This window comes from Aotus nancymaae, unplaced genomic scaffold (assembly GCF_030222135.1).
Source record: "Aotus nancymaae isolate 86718 unplaced genomic scaffold, 86718_ANA_hifiasm-v0.15.2.pri h1tg000077l, whole genome shotgun sequence".
Classification (NCBI taxonomy): Eukaryota; Metazoa; Chordata; class Mammalia; order Primates; family Aotidae; genus Aotus; species Aotus nancymaae.
This window is the reverse complement of record NW_026988492.1, coordinates 3,608,626-3,625,793: the sequence shown is the minus strand read 5'-3', so window position 1 is coordinate 3,625,793 and position 17,168 is coordinate 3,608,626. Positions and strand designations below refer to the sequence as shown.

General features: G+C 34.8%; 1 protein-coding gene across 1 annotated transcript in view; it reads left to right on the top strand.

Moving 5' to 3' along the window:
* CCDC7 (coiled-coil domain containing 7) overlaps positions 1-16,192 on the top strand; it is a 149,209-nt gene extending 133,017 nt beyond the window's left edge. Inside the window, exons 16-18 of the mRNA XM_064368481.1 lie at positions 4,310-4,375; positions 10,285-10,509; positions 16,154-16,192. Of these exons, the coding sequence (XP_064224551.1) occupies positions 4,310-4,375; positions 10,285-10,509; positions 16,154-16,192 (330 nt within the window). The remainder of the gene's footprint in view (positions 1-4,309; positions 4,376-10,284; positions 10,510-16,153) is intronic.
* Positions 16,193-17,168: the final 976 nt, after the last annotated feature.

Sequence of the window (17,168 nt, the reverse complement as noted above, 5' to 3'; positions counted from 1 at the left end):
TTTGATGATAGGGTGTCAATTTTAGATCTTTCCTTGCTTCTCATATGGGCATTTATTGCTGTAAATTTTCCTCTAGACACTGCTTTCTGTCTTCATTCTCGGTTTTGAAAAGCATCTTTATTTCTGCCTTCATTTCATTGTTTATCCAGTCAACATTCAAGAACCAGTTGTTCAGTTTCCATGCAGTTGTGTGGTTCTGAGTTAGTTTCTTAATCCTGAGTTCTAATTTGATTGCACTGTGATCTGAGAGAGTGTTATGATTTCCGTTCTTTTGCATTTGCTGCGGAGTGATTTACTTCCAATTATGTGGTCAATTTTAGAGTTGGTTTGACATGGTGCTGAGAAGAATGTATATTCTTTGGATTTGGGGTGAAGATTTCTGTAGATGTCTGTTAGATTTGTTTGGTCTAGATCTGAGTTCAAGTACTGGATATCCTTGTTATTTTTCTGTCTCGTTGATTTGTCTAATATTGACAGTGGAGTGTTAAAGTCTCCCACTATTATTGTGTGGGAGTCTAAGTCTCTTTGTAGGTTCTTAAGAACTTGCTGGGTGCTCCTCTATTGGGTGTGTATATATTTAGGATCGTTAGCTCTTCTTGTTGCATTGATCCTTTTACCATTATGTAATGCCCTTCTTTGTCTCTTTTGATCTTTGTTGGTTTAAAGTCTATTTTATCAGAAGCTACTATTGCAACTCCTGCTTTTTTTTTTTTCTTCTCTCCATTTGTTTGGTAAATCTTCCATCCTTTTTGTGCTGGTTTCTTCCCATCTTTGTGGATTTATCTACCTATGGTCTTTGTAGTTGGTGACTTTTGGATGGGGTCTCTGAGTGGGTGTCCTTTTTGTTGATGTTGAGATTATTTCTTTCTGATTTTTAGTTTTCCTTCTAACCGTCAGACCTCACTGCTATAGGACTGCTGGAGGTCCACTCCAGACCCTGTTTGCTTGGGGATCACCTGCAGTGGCTGCAGAACAGTAAGGGTTTCTGCCAGTTTCCTCTTCTGTTATCTTCATCCCAGAAGGATACCTGCCAGATGTCAGCCTGAGCTCTCCTTTATGAGGTGTCTCTTTGGATATACAGGGGTCAGGGGGCAGATTGTCCATCAGGGAGGAGATAGTCTATCCCTTATCAGAGCTCAAGTGCTGTGCTGGGAGCTCCGTTGTTCCATTCAGAGCTGCTGGGCAGGTACGTTTAAGCCTGCTGCAGTGGAACTCATAACTGCCTTTTTCCCCAGGTGCTCTGTCCTGGGAAGGTGGGGCTTTATTTATAACTTCCTCTCATGCTGCTGCCTTTTTTCAGAGATGCTCTGCCCAGCAAGGAGGTAGCCTAGTCACAGTCTGGCAGCAGAGATGTTGCTGAGCTGCCATGGGCTCTGCCTAGCTGCTTGTGAACTTCCTTGTGGTTTTGTTTACAGAGGTATAGTTAGAACTGCCTCAGTTATCGTGGTCTGCCTCAGTAATGGCAGACTGCCTCGGTAATGGCAGACTGCCTCAGTAATGGCAGATTGCTTCAGTAATAGCGGGGTGCCTCGGTAATGGCAGGCTGCCTCGGTAATGGTGGACTGCTTTGGTAGTGGTGGACTCCCTTGGTAATGGCAGACGCCCTTCCCCCCACAGAGCTGGACCATCCTGGGTCCAGCTGTGCTTGCTGTGAAACTCTCAATCCAGAGTGTTTCAGATTGCTGGTCTTTGTCATGGTGGGACCCACTGAGCCAGATAACCTGGCTCCCTGTTTCAGCCACCATTTTTTCCAGTTGAATGGGCAGCTCTGTCTCCCAGGTGTTCCAGGTGCCAGTTGAAACAGCCGCCCAGATTTATGTGAGTTTTTGTGCGTAGACCCACTGCACAGGCTGAAACAGTCTTGCTGGAAACTCGTTGCGCTTTTCTGCCCGGAAATCTCCTGGTCTGTTGGCAGTAAAAACTCATTTGGAAATTTGGTGATTACTCACCCTCTGCATTGTTCTCACTGGGAACTGCACTCCAGAGCTGTTTGTATTTGGCCATCTTGGATCCACCTCCTCTTTTGTTTCTTAAAATAACTTTGTTTCAGAAAAGGGGCATTTATTCTATACTTTAAAGGTAGTTTTCCATTTTTGCTTGGCTTTTATTTTATTTCTGATGAGAAGCAATTATTAAAATCATCATTTCCTTTTGTGTAATGTGTCATTTTTCTTTGGCTGCTTTTCTGTTTTTTTTTTCCCTTTTATTTGTTTTTCAGCAGTTTGACTTTGTTTTGTATGGGCTTGATTTTCTTTGTAAATATCAACTTGGGCAGAACTGAACATGCCGAATATGTAAATTTCACCAGATTTGGAACATTTTAAATGTATTATTATTTTAAAATATTTTGTCTACAACTTTTTTTTTTCTCTTTTCCTTAAGGGATACAATTACATATTAGATATTTAGTTTTATCTGACAGTTTTCTCAGTATCTGTTAGTTAACTTTGTTTTTTGTATTTAGATTGAGTATTTTGTATTGATGTATTTTCGAGTGGTTTGACTTTTTCCACTGTCATCAGATCCAATCTGTTCCTATGCTCATACATTAAATTTTCAATTCATATATTATGATTTTCAGTTTCAGAATTTCCATTTGACTATTTTTTTTAGGAGACATGGTCTTATTTTATCACTCAGGCTGGAGTACAGTGGCAGGATCATTGCTCACTGCAGCCTTGAGCTCCTGGGCTCAAACAATCCTCCTGCCTCAGCCTCCCAAGGAGCTAGGATTATAGTTGTGTACCACCATGCATGACTAATTCAAAATCTATTTTATAGACATAGGGTCTCACTGTGTTGCCCAGGCTGATTTTGAACTCCTGGCTTCAAGCAATCTTCCCACTTTGGCCTCCTGAAATGCTGGGATTATAGATGTGGGGATGTATTTTTTATAGTTTATATTTCTCTGCTAAGATTTATATCATTTTATTTATTATGAGCTTATTTTCTTTTACACTGGACATTTTTATTATACTTGTTTTAAACATCTTATATGTGAATTTTAAAATCTGGATTGTCTTGCTTGGGATCACTCTTTGTTCATTGTCTTTTATCTTAAGAATAAGTTTCAGATGTCAAGTATTTCTAAATTATATCCTGGGTATTATAAATATCATATTCTTGAAACCCTAGATTATGTTATATTCTTCTGATGATTGGTATTGTTTTTTTCTTTAATATATAATTAACACTATTGGATTCAAAATGTAAATTCTATATTTAGGTAGCAGCTCAAATTGCATTTTAGTTTTTTTAGCTTTTGCTAGACTTCTTAGTCTTCTCTATGCAGATGTGGTTCAGGGGTCAGGTGGATATTTTGGTAGAGTTTATATAAAAAATCTGGGGCTTCCTATCTTATCTTCTTTTCTTTGTATAATTTCCCTCTAACCTTTCCAGTAGCTTGGGTTGTCCTGAACTCTGTTCTCTACTGGTTTTTAAGTCAGCTATTAGGCACCTTGAATGGCTCAAATAGGGATTGCCCTGAAACTAAAAGCCATAAAAATGAGAATCTTACCTAGAATTCTTCCTTTCCTCCAAGTATCACCTTCACTCAAGAATCTACCTACACTTGGCTGGTTGTGGTGGCTTACACCTGTAATACCCATCCTTTGGGAGGCTGAGGCAGGAGGATGGCTTGAGCCTAGGAGTTTGAGACTGCAGTGAGCTAGGAACCCACTGCTGCACTCTAGCCTGGGTAACAGAGCAAGACCCTGCTCTAAAAAATAAATAAATAAATAAAAAGAAGTTTAAAAAAAATCTGCTTACTCTTGGTTGTTCTCCTATTGTTGATACTTGTATTTAGTCCAGAGTTTATGGTTGTTATGTGTGGTAGTATTTGTTCAGTGGGAACTTAGTCATATCAGAAGCAAAACTGGGAACTCTAAATACAGTCCTCAAAGTGTCTTTAATTTGGTGGAGAATTCCTGAGACTTCATGTGTGATAGAATTTACTCATTCTCACAAGACAGAACAATATTTATTTTGTGTTAAGAGTAGAGATTCTTCTTTTAGTAAAATTTGAGATATTTCTTTTTATATATTTCAGGCCTAGAGGAAAGGATAAATGAAACATTTAATTTACTGCAATTGTAATTTGCCAGATTCATGCTCAATTTGCCTGTGAAAAATCAATAGGAAGTTTTATCTTCAGGTATTATCCACCATTATACCTGAGAGGTGTGCAGTTCAATGTGTATGCTCAAATCTTATCTTGGCTATCTATGGGTTTTAGAAAAGTAAAAATGGCAAACTGAATTAATTAAAAATACCAATGTAAATAACTTTTTCCTCCCTTATTACTTCCTAGAAAGTAGCACATGCTCTGGAAATTGAGAACAAAGTCCTTCAGGAGCAATTGAAACAGGCTTTACAGGTAAAGGATGTCCTGTTTCTTTAACATTGTTAACAAGTAAAGAAAATATCCACAAAGAACTTTTCAGATGAATACTTTTACTATTTGGTCAGGTTTAAACTATATTCATTTATGAATTAGGGATATATTCATAAAATTTAGTATTCTTATCAAAAATAGTGAGATAGAAAAGTAACTTTTCTTAAGCTAATAAAGACAATCTATTCATCTGTCATGGTTGCAGTATAAAAAAAAGAAAAAGAAAAAAATGACAATGTATTTCAAGCTGATAGGCAATATACTTAAAGGTAAATTACTGCAGGCATTCCAATTAAACTCAGTTGAACCAAGATGTTGGCTCTTACTACTCTTTTAAAAATTCTAGTTGAATAATACAACAAGAAATGAAAAAAGCTGTAAACATTTCATAAATGGACAAAAGTTTAATCATTTATTTATTATAAAATTGTTTTTCTGAAAAATTCAAGATATTAGTTATTAGTGATAGAGTTCAAAAAGGTGGGTGAGGGCGAAATAGAATAGGTTTTAAAATAGAATAGAAAAAATAAATCAACAGATTTCCTTTTTATTAGAAACAATAATTTAGAAAATGATTGTTCAAATATATCATTTTATAAAATGTAATATATATTTATTCATAATATTAGTCTAGAGTGATACAAGAATAGTATATTTAATAAGAAATACACAGTTTAATATTAAGAAAAATAGAGCCGGGCGCGGTGGCTCACGCCTGTAATCCCAGCACTTTGGGAGGCCGAGGCGGGTGGATCACGAGGTCAAGAGATCGAGACCATCCTGGTCAACAAGGTGAAACCCCGTCTCTACTAAAAATACAAAAAATTAGCTGGGCATGGTGGTGCGTGCCTGTAATCCCAGCTACTCAGGAGGCTGAGGCAGGAGAATTGCCTGAACCCAGGAGGCGGAGGTTGCGGTGAGCCGAGATCGTGCCATTGCACTCCAGCCTGGGTAACAAGAGCGAAACTCCGTCTCAAAAAAAAAAAAAAAAAAAAAAAAAAAAAGAAAAATAAAAAAGAAAAATAAAATACTTTACCAAGAGACACAAATCAACGGTGAAGAAATAGAAATTTATAATTTTAGTTTTGAGCATTCAGTGTTATCAATGTTTTAATTTTCTATTTCTCAAACAGTTATACAAACTTAAAGCAATTTATTTTTAGATATAAATGAAATTGTTCTTGAGTTTAATAAAATCACTATAAGGCCGGGTGCAGGGGCATTATAATATATAACGTTATAATATATAACCAATCCCAGCACTTTGGGAGGCTGAGGCGAGTGGATTTCTTGAGCCCAGGAGTTTGAGACCACCCTGGGCAACAGAGTGAGACCTTGTCCCTACAAAAAATTTAAAAAAGTTAGCCAGGTATGTTGGGATGTGCCTATAGTCCCAGCTACTCTGGAGGCTGAGGCAGGAGGATCACTTGAGCCCAGGAGGTTTGAGGGTACAGTGAGCAGCGATTAGGCCACTGCACTCAAGGCTGGGCAACAGAGAGAGATCCTGTCTCAAAAAAATATATTATAAAATATAATGAGACAAGAAACTGATGATTATACAAAAGAAAAACAAGAAGATTTTCTTGTCAAAAAAAATCAGTGAATCATGTAAAACTTCAATAACCAAAACACTGTGGTTCTGATTCTGGTACTGAATGGAAAGTCCAGAAACAGATTCAAATCAATATAATAATTTAGTATTTTATAAACTATTTATTAAAAATTTTTAAAGAAGGATAAAATAGTCACACAAAGTGAATTAGTGGAAAAATGTACATTTGTTTTCAGATAATATACAAAAATAAATTGGAGATTGATTTAAGATTAAATAGTAATAAATGTTAGAAGAAACACTGGTAACAGTTAGATGGTCTTGATTAGAGAAAGACTTTTAAGCTTTATATCCCCAAAGGAATATGTTAATGTATTTGACTATATATGAATTTAAAACTTTTTTATGTTAAAAAAACGTAAGAAGTAAAGATAAATGGAAAGTGTGTGCAAAATATTTTATGTAAAGATATGTTGCCCCTTTATCTGCATATGAAGATATTGTATATGAAGGTATCTGTGGCTCAAGCTTGAGGTGCACAGGGCCAGAGATGCCACAGACCTGCCACCCGAAGCAGCTCAGAAGTGGTGAACTCTTCACATTTGCGATAAGAATGTCCTCCAATAAAACTGCATTGCAAAAAATGAGAAACAGAGTGAAAAGGATGAAAAAGTTGAAGAGGCACAACCTGAAGAATTTGTGTTGGAAAAAGTACTAGATCAACGTGCAGTGAATGGGAAAGTGCAATATTTCCTAAGTGGAAGGGATTTATAGATGCTGATAGTACTTGGGAACCTGAAGAAAATTTAGATTGTACAGAGATAATTAAAGCATTTCTTAATTCTCAGAATGCTGGTAAAGAAAAAGATGATATAAAAAGAAAATCTTTATCTGACAATGAATCTGATGACAGGAAATCAAAGAAGGAAAGAGATGCTGCTGACAAACCAAGATTTACCAGAGGTCTTGATTCTAAAAGAATAATTGTCTCAGACAGCAGTGGAGAATTGATGTTTCTCATGCAATGGAAAGATTGAGATGAGGCAGACTTTATGCTGGCAGAAGAGGCAAATATGAAGTGTTCTCCAGTTATAACTGCTTTTTATGAACAGAGACTAACTTGGCATTCTTGACCAGGAGATGAAGCTCAATAATTGTCTGCATTGTTTTATATACATATATGTATACATATAATTGTTTCCATTGTTTTATATAAAATCTGGATCTTGGTTTTTGCTTTACTAGTATGAAGAAATAACACAATTGATACATTTGTTTTCAAAGTAGTGTTGGGAGGTTTTTTTTGGAGGTTTGTTTTTGCATCAATAGCACTGGTTACTTTGAACAAATAAAAACTTTCCATAGTTGCTTCCTTAATCAGAAAAGAACATTTGATACCATGGTATATTATTTCCTCTGCATTAGAGAACAATTTTTCTAAAGGTTCAGGGAAATTCCCATAGTCATTACTCAATCAGAACTTGTGTTCTTATATGCCTAAGGACCATGCTGCGTTTTTTGTTTTTTTTGTGTGTGTTTGTGTATACATAAAAAGCGTATATAAATAGTTTTCTTCTTTAAAAAAAAAATTGCCAAAACAAAACTTACAAGTAAGCCCATATTTCTGAGATGCCATCAGTCTGAGCAACCCAAAATGTAAATCAAGTCAAACTGAAAAATTTCCTGAAGCGGTACATTTCAAGTGAAATGGTTCTAATTAATTCTAATTAAGTTTAATGGGATAATTTAAAAGCATGCATATCTATATATACTATGGTTTGTTTGCAAAATTCCTAAAAGGAAAACTTTTATCACTGTCAACAACCTCCCCATTCAGATGAGAAAACTAGACAAATCCTAGTTTATTTTAATTGGCTAACCAAGACTTAGTTAATTGGACATTCCTCTAGTGAATCCATTCCTTAACAAAAAGTTGAAATCTCTGTTGCTACATGGACTAAAAGGTCATGATTTATTGAATACCTAAGACTTGGTGTATGGAAACCTAATCAGATGGGTTAGAGATGTTGGCAGTTTAGGACCTGCTGCCATAAAAGAGTGAATAAACTTCTGTCATCTAAACTATTGACTTGCATGTTTTTTCTTTACCTTGACTCATTCATTACATGTAGGCTCAGTCTTTTCAGTATTTGCTTTACTCGTTCAGCAGAAGCCAGGAAAAACAACTTTGTAGTAATCAGAATGCTACCTAACTGTGTTTTGTTTACTTTATTGTAAATGCTAATGAATGGTGGTCAATATTAATAGTTTTATATTCCTTTATGCAATAAAGAAATTTTATAAACCTACAAGAAATATGGATAGCCATCCCCCAAAATAGACAAAGGATGTGCATAGGCAAGTTTCAGAAATACATATTACCAATAAATACATGCAAACATATTTAAACTCACTAGTATCAAATAAATGCAATTTAAAATACAGTAGTACAGATTTTTTTATTTTGCCTATCATCTTAGTAAAAATGTAAGGGGTAAAAACTACAGAAATATGTAGTATTTGTGGTTGTATGCTGAAATGGGCAACCTTTCACATACTTCTATTGTCAAAAAAGTATGAATTGATATATTCATAGATGTTTGATAACAGAAGTATGAAAGATATTTGTTATGTCTTTTCTGGGAGACAAAAAAGACAGCAAACTTGAAAAGATGTATCCTTTTCACTCAATAAAAGCTTTTAAAAGTTTATTCTAAAGAAGAAAAAAGTATACAGAGATTTTGCACAAGTATGTACAATGTTATATGTTTTAATAGCAAAAATTTTGAAATGATCTAATTGTCCATTGATAAGGAATTTGCTAAGCCAATTATGGTATATTATTAAATGTATTTCTGTTACCTATTCTGATTTAAATGTATATTTATTGTTATAGAAACATATCTATGACATTATTTAATAAAAAGAGCCTATTATGTGAGTATGTATAGTATGACCCAATCTAGATAAACATTTAAAAAATTTGGCTGGGCATGGTGGTTCATGCCTATAGTCCAAGCATTTTGTGGGACTGAGGACTGTGGATCACTTTGAGCCCAGGAGTTTGCAATCAGCCTGGGCAACATGGCAAAACCCTGTCTCTACTAAAAATAAAGAAACTGACTGGATGTGGTGGTATGGGCCTGTAGTCTCAGCTACTTGGGAGGCTGAAGTGGAGGGATGACTTGAGCCCAGGAGACAGAGGTTGCAAAAAATCCATGTATATCTATATCTATATCTATATATGTATATAAATGTATCTTATATATATGACATATATAAGATATATGTATGCACTAACTATATTCAGAAAAATGTAAAAAGCATATACCTCAAATTGTTAATAATGATTTTTCTTTATGAGGTGAGATTATTTGTTAATTTTCTTTTTGTTTATCTATATATTCTTTTATATAAGTTGCTGGGACAAGTCCTAATGTGTATGATGGATTATATTGTTTACTGAGAATGACAGCAAGGAGACCAAGCCAGCCCCTAAGCAGAAAACTGCTCAGGGCATTTTAAAATAGTGAGCAGTATATGCATATCATACACTAGTTAAACCAATTCTTTAAACACAGACTCTGTGATCCTGCCCCCACTGCTCCCTCGTGGAGAATGCTTTCTAGTTTGTTTTTGTTCAGTGGTAAGCAGGCACCAGCTGCCCTAGTTTATCTTTGTTCTATGAGAAAACACAGAACACCTGATTTTTAATAATACTCACCTGTTCAGAGAGAATAAACTCGTGGGTCAGAGTCTGCTGGAGGCTCTCAGCTCAGAAGGCTGCTAGCTCCCGATCCCACTTTGTGCTGTATCTTTGTGTTTGTTTCTTAATTCCTTTGGTGCCTCTGGGTTGGGGTCTCCATGACCAAGCTGGACTCAGCAATAAGTAAGTTAACTGTATAACTAAAATTATAAAAAGTGACATTTTTAAGGAGACATTTATTCCAGAATAAATTATTCTCTACATTTTATTTCATTCTTTGATATTATAGGTGTTAATTATCTTTGTTATAGTCTATCAATTTTATGATGTATACCTTATATGAATTTTAATTTTGCTTGTATAATAATTAGAGCCTTAAAAAATAACAGCCAGAAGAAACTCCTGGGTATAAAAATAGCCCTCAAAGGTGGAAGAGGTTTCTTCACAACTTTTGATTTTAACTGGAATTGTTAAAGTATCAATTATATCAATAGCTTAACTTTGCTCCCTTTAACTCAGTAAAAATGAGTTGAGAAATCACGTACGCATAAATATATGTGGATTCCTGAATGTGGTAGTATTGGCAGGAAAATGTCAGAAAATGCTTGATAAACTGCCACTTTTTTAAAACAGGAAGCTGAAAAAGCTAAGCATCAACTTAACTATTTCCTAAGTCAAGATAAGAAGTTACGAAAAAGTGAGGGGAAAATCGAGACAACAATGGAAGTGGGTAATAGTCAAACAAAAGTTAAAGGTGAAGATTCAAAAAATATACCACTGAAGAAAGAAACAAGAAAATCACTGGTTTCAGATTCAGGTGGACAAAAGACAAATGATAAAATCCAAGAATATCCACAGGTAAGGAAATAACCAAAATGGAGACAGTAATATATGTTGTGAGAAGTTTATCTTTCATATTATTATTTACTTAATTTGTATATGTTATTTAAAAATCATTCCTTTTTTTTTGGGTTTGTTTTTACTTTTGCCCTTTACCTTCTGGATATGTCAACTCATTATTATTTTTAATACCAAACTGTGACTTAAATATAGACATATCTTTGAATGACCACATAAGCATCTGAGATTTGAGTCCTTTATTTTTACCTTCTCTTTTTGCGTATAATTTTTATTGTGAACTACCTTAACTTCTTCCTGGAAAGATAAATAATAGACAGTTTTTCTGAGGGCAATAAAAATTATTAAAGTTGTTAGGTCATGTATATAAATGGAGTAGGGTACACTGAATTGAATATAAAAACATATTTGAAGAAATGTAGGATTGTCAGCTGCTTTAAGACAAAGAACAAAAGAAGCAGTATAACTTAAAATCTACTAGTCATTTTATATCTGCTATTATAAAATGTGCTAGTCATTTTATATCTGTGATTGTTATCAAATATGGTAGTCATTTTTATATTTATTTATATGGGCTGGTTATTTACACAAGACCATAAGATAGCTATGAGCACCTCCATTTTGAGGATGAAACCAAAGCTTTAAAAAATTAGACATGCAACATTACAGTGAGTAATACTGACTTAGATTACAAATTCAGGTCTTCCTAGATCCAAAATCACATCTAAAGATAACTTCTTTGCTTGTCTGTATGGCTGGATTTGAAACTTGCTTTGTTAATAGCTGTATTGTTTTACATTTCCCGTATTTATCCCCCAAATCCAAAGTAAAGGTTTTCATATATGACAGAAAAAGTCACATTAAATAATAAAATGAACCTGAACAGAAGGAACAACTTCATTACCTAAAAACATCACATTGCGTTCACGTGATTGTCATTTTTAGTGAGTTTATATATAGATCAATACACACCTGTCTTGCGTATCTAGCTTAACACTCGTTATGCATTTACTATATGCTAGGTTCTTTGCGTAGAAGATGTATATAATGTTCTGGTAATAGTGAAACAGGAGTTATCATTATTGGAGATTTTTATTTAATAGAAGTTTATACTCACTGTCCATGTTCTTATAGTAATTTAACTGTAATCTTTTTTCTCAACCACTGTATTAAAACTATTTTTGCCAAGGTTATAACAAATCTACTTGATGCTATTCTGAAGATACTTTATAGTTTTCTTTTTCTTTCTTTCTTTCTTTCTTTTTTTTTTTTTTTGAGATGGAGTTTCACTTTTGTTGCCCAGGCTGGAGTGCAGCGCATGATCTCAGCTCACTGCAACCTCCATCTCCCTGATTTAAGTGATTCTCCTGCCTCAGCCTCCTGGGTAGCTGAGATTACAGGTGCCCACCACCATGCCTGGCTAATATTTTGTATTTTTAGTACAGTGTTTCACCATGTTGGCCAGGCTGGTCTCAGACTGACCTCAGGTGATCCACCCACCTCGACCTCTCAAAGTGCTGGGATTACAAGGCATGAGCCACCATGCTCAGCCAGATGATTTATAGTTTTATCTCATTTGTCCTCTTAGCAGCATTTAACCATGTTTAACCATTTATTTTTTTAAATATAGTCTATAATTTGTTTAAGAAACAGCATAGTTATTTGGTTTTCCTTCTATATTTCTGGGACACCTCTTTGGTCTCCTCTTGCTCTGCTTATTCTTTAAATGTTGGTATTTCTCTGAAAAAAAAAAAAAAAAAAAAGAGTTGCTTATTCCATATACTCTTTCTGAGTATGCTCATATACCTTCATGACTTCTAGTGTCATATAAATCTCTTATCTCTCACTCAAATAGCACCTAATTTCCGGACCTGTTATTCATTAACATACTGAATTTTTTCTGTTTGAATGGGTTTCAAACATCTAGAATTCACCATGTCCTCAAATGAACCAATTGCTTTCTTCTCAAACCTGCTTTATCTCCCAATATTCAGTCTCCTGGCATCCTCCTCCATCTAATTGCTGAAACTAGAAAGTCTAGCATCACTGTTATTTCTTCTCCTCCTTTGTCTTGATCCTATTATTATCCATCAAATTCTGTCCAGTTTTCTCAATATTACTGACAGTTCTGGTAGTCAAGCTCCCTCTAGGACTGTAATTGGCTTTTCTTTCCAGGTCAGTCTCCATGTGTTGGCTAGTCATTTTTCAAAAATTGATAGTTGTTACCTTCTTGTCTAAAATATTTAATGCTTTCTATTTCCCTTACTTTAAGAACAAAGCCCTAATTATGGTTTAAGGCTTTGTCAGATCTGGTCTTTTTTTGAGACCCCAGCCTCATCTTTAATTAACCCCCCAAGCTATTGCACATGCTTTCATATGCACATGTGTATTGTATGTTTTATACTTTAGCTACACTGAACCTCCTTTAAGTTCATAGAACATATGGTATTTTCTGTAACCTGAAATATTTTGCATATTTTGTTCTTTGCTGGAAACAGTTTCTCCCTTCTCCATTTCCTAAAATTTATCTGGTTAAAAGATAAATGAGGAACAAAAGTACTGTTTCAGTTATTTTTTGCAGCATAACTAAATTACGCTAAACTTTAGCAGTGTAGAAAGCAAGCATGTATTATCTCAGAATATTTGTAGGTCAGGAATCCTAGTGTTCCTTAGCTGTGTCCTCTGGGTCAGGGTCCCTCTCACAAGGATGTAGCCAAGGCATTATCCTTGGCTGTATCTTAAGGTCCAACTGGAGAAGGATGTACTCCCAAGCTCATATACTCACGTGACTGTTGGTAGGCCTCAGGTCCTTGCTGTTGACTTGAGACATCAGACTTTGCTTTAGACCCTCTCCATAATGCAGTTTACAACATGGGAATAAGGGCTGAGTGAGATATAGGGAGACATAGATGGAGAGAAAGAGACAGAGAGATAACCTAATCTCAGAAGTGACATCCCATCACTTTTGTCATATCCTACTAATTAAAAGTAGAAGTAGTCACTAGCGCCAGCCCACACACAAGGGAAGGGTATACCACTGGCATGAATACCATGAGCAGGGATCACTGGTAGTCATTTTAGAGGCGGCCTACTATGAGTATTAATAGGTATGAGATTGTGAAAATTCCTGAATCCAATACTAAATCAAGCTGTTTGGTCTTCAATTTTCAGAAAAGAAAATTTCTGGGTAAAGGAATAACATGCAAGATACTGTTTTTAAAGAAAATAATTGTACATCAGTGGGGTAGATGTGTCATTCCCTTTTATTGATCCCATAATTAATAAGGTTTTTATGTATATTGTAACTATAAATGTATTTCATTTTTTCTGCTGATAGAGCTCTCCTGGGTATCATAATGCCCTTGGTTGGCTGTGGAGCTGTGATATTGTTAGTATCAAGAGCAGGCTTTCTCACCTGAGGTGGGAAGGTCTCAGTGCTCTTGGGTCTGGGCTTCACAGTGAAGCCACCTTATCATCCTGTGCTTTACGGAATAGACATCTAAAGTTTACAAGTAAAGGAAAAATATTTGGAACTTCTACAACTAGACGCTGTATTACACAAAAGGGCTGTCATATATACATCCTAATGACAAGTTGGAAAAGTAGTTCCTTTTTGTTTCTGCAACTGTTTTGGAGGTTGTTTATTAAAATGATAATCTTTTTTAATTCAGAGAGGGGGCAATACCTATTATTTCTGTTGGGAACTATACATAATTATCTATAAATTGTTAATTAATAGAGGATGATAATACTTTATAAGAATACTGTGTCTGGGCATAGTGGCTCATGCCTCTAGTCCCAGCTCTCTGGCCCAAGGTAGGCAGATCACTCGAGATCAAGAGTTGGAGACCAGCCTTGCCAACATGGTGAAACCCTGTCTCTACTAAAAATAAAAAAATTAAAAACCAGGCATGGTGGTGTGTGCCTGTAATCCCAGCTGCTTAGGAGGCTGAGGCAGGAGAATCACTTGAACCTGAGGGTGGAGGTTGCAGTGAGCCCAGATAGTGGCACTGCACTCCAGCCTGGGTGACAGAGTGAGACTCTATCTCAAAAAAAAAAAAAAAAAAAAAAAATACTGAGGATAAAATAAGATAATGCTTGTAAACTTTTGTGTATCATGAAGCCCTATATAACTGTTATTTTGCGTCCCTATTTAGCTCAGTAGGAGTTGTCTACATAGGCTGTATGAAAATTCTTGGCGATTTATTAGTTAGTATATAGGGTAACTATTGTGACTATTGTGACATAGAGACACAAAATGTATGATGGCTCAAACACAATAGAAGCTTATTTCCTGGTGTTAATAGTCCAGGGACGTTCAAGGCCGGTGTTCATGGTGAGTTCTGCTCCACAGAGTTGTCCAGGTATCCTGACATACGGAAGTTTTACTCTCTTACATGTGGCTTCCTAAGCCACACTGGGTATAGTTATCTAGCTCTCAGAAAAGAATATGGAGGACAAACGTAAGTAATTTTCATTGACCAGGCCGGAGGAGACACACATCATTTTTTCTCACATTCTATTTGCTACATTTAACTACAGAGGGAATTTAAAAATGTAGACTAAAAATGTGTCTAAGAAGATAAAAGTAGTTTGTTGACCATTTTGAAGTCTTTGCCACAGGGGAATATGGATAAAGCCAGTTAATCTCTGCATAAAATAAGCTAAATTAGATGAAAATCAGATCTGGAATAAAACCTAGAATCAACATTTATACTATAGAAAAATTTGTATTATATTCACGAGAGGTAATTTATTAATAAAAATCACACTTTGAAGGCCACTTGCATAACTTTTTTTTTTTTTTTTTTGAGATAGAGTCTCACTCTGTCACCCAGGCTGGAGTGCAATGGCATGATCTCGGCTCACTGCAACATCCGCCTCTCTGGTTCAAACAATTCTCCTGCCTCAGCCTCCTGAGTAGCTGGAATTATAGGCGCCCGCCACCACACCCAGCTAATTTTTGTATTTTTAGTAGAGATGAAATTTCACCATGTTGGCCAGACTAGTGTTGAACTCCTGACCTAACATTATCTGCCTGCCTCAGCCTCCCAAAGTGCTGGAATTACTGGCGTGAGCCACCTTGCCTGGCTGGCCTAACGTTTTTGGTTACATACTTCTGTAAACATATTTGAGCTTGTGTTCTCAATGTACCTATTTTAAAATAAATAAATTACAAAGAGTACCACCACTGTTTATTATATATAATATTAGCATTATAAACCCTTCAACAAGAATATTTAAAAAGAATAGATAATTATGTCATAGATAAGTTTAAAATAAATTTTGGGCTACTCTGCCTGTAGAGCAGCCCTGCTCTGTCTGTGGAGCAGCTATTTTCTTGTGCTCTATTGCTCTAATAAACACGATTTTCTTTCACTCAAAAAGTTTTGTTTACTGAAAGTATAAAACCCTCTTTGCTTTTAATTTAAAAGTATAAGTGTAATTTTAGGGTCTGCTCTTCTATAGTGTCTCTTCCAATGCTGAAATATGATAATTTCTTTGCTTTTTTGACACCTTAATTTTACAAAATTATCATATTAAACTGCCTTAAATGATATTTTTCTAAATGACCGAATGTAAACATTTTATGTGTATACTTGATATGTACTTGATATATTTAAATGTATTATCTTTATCACAGATCTCTGCCCAAAGTGGAAGATCAATTGAAAAAAGGTAAAACACTTTAAAAAATTTGTTCTCTCATTTTCTAATCTTTATCAGTTCACATACCCAAGTAATGAAAAGTACCATTCTTAATTTAATATCACAAAACTCCTTGATTTTTATGTTTCCTATGATATTGCACTCTTATCTTTGAAACTAATTTTAAGTAGAAAATGTTTGAAACTTTGCAGTCAAAAATCAAAATTAAATGAAAAATTTAAATTAAGGACCAAGTCTATGTACAAAACACTTTTTTTCTGTCAACGTTAATTAAAATTTCCAAATAGTGAGGAACTAACCCTTCTTTTCAACTTAGTTATCAAGATATATGAACTAGATACATAAACAATTTATTTAAAAATCCTTTTTGCCTTTCATTTTAATTCAGTCACTATACACACACATACATATGTACATGCATGTGCATAAATAATTGAGTTGATTGATTCAGCCAATTAAATCTTACAGTTTTACTTGTGAGTCTCTTTGATTAGCATATTATGATTGATACACAGCATTTTTTGATTCACATTACCATGCAGTAAGGAGGAATTTCCTAGAAGTATGCATTTATGTACTTCATCACCATTTTAAATATATCTGGATTATAGACCCAGGTGAATTAGCAAGAATTAGGTAATAAGTATAATGATTAATGGCCAGAAGATTTGAGAATGTTCATTTTGAATGTTTGTAGTGAATGTTTATATTTAAAAGTATTTTAAATACTAACTAAATATATACTAAAAACTATATGTTTTAAATACAATATGTAAGAGAAAATTAGACATTGGTCCACTTGTTGATTTGCAAACTTATTATGGTTGGTTTCTTATTACTGATTTCTTTATATTTTAAATATGTATGATCAGCATTATAAACATTTGGAAAGGCATAAGAAAAAGTATTAATAATTATCTTCAGCAGTAATGGGAACTTAGCCATCTTATGTATCGTGCAGAAATGGGAAGAAATAAAGCATGGTGCTC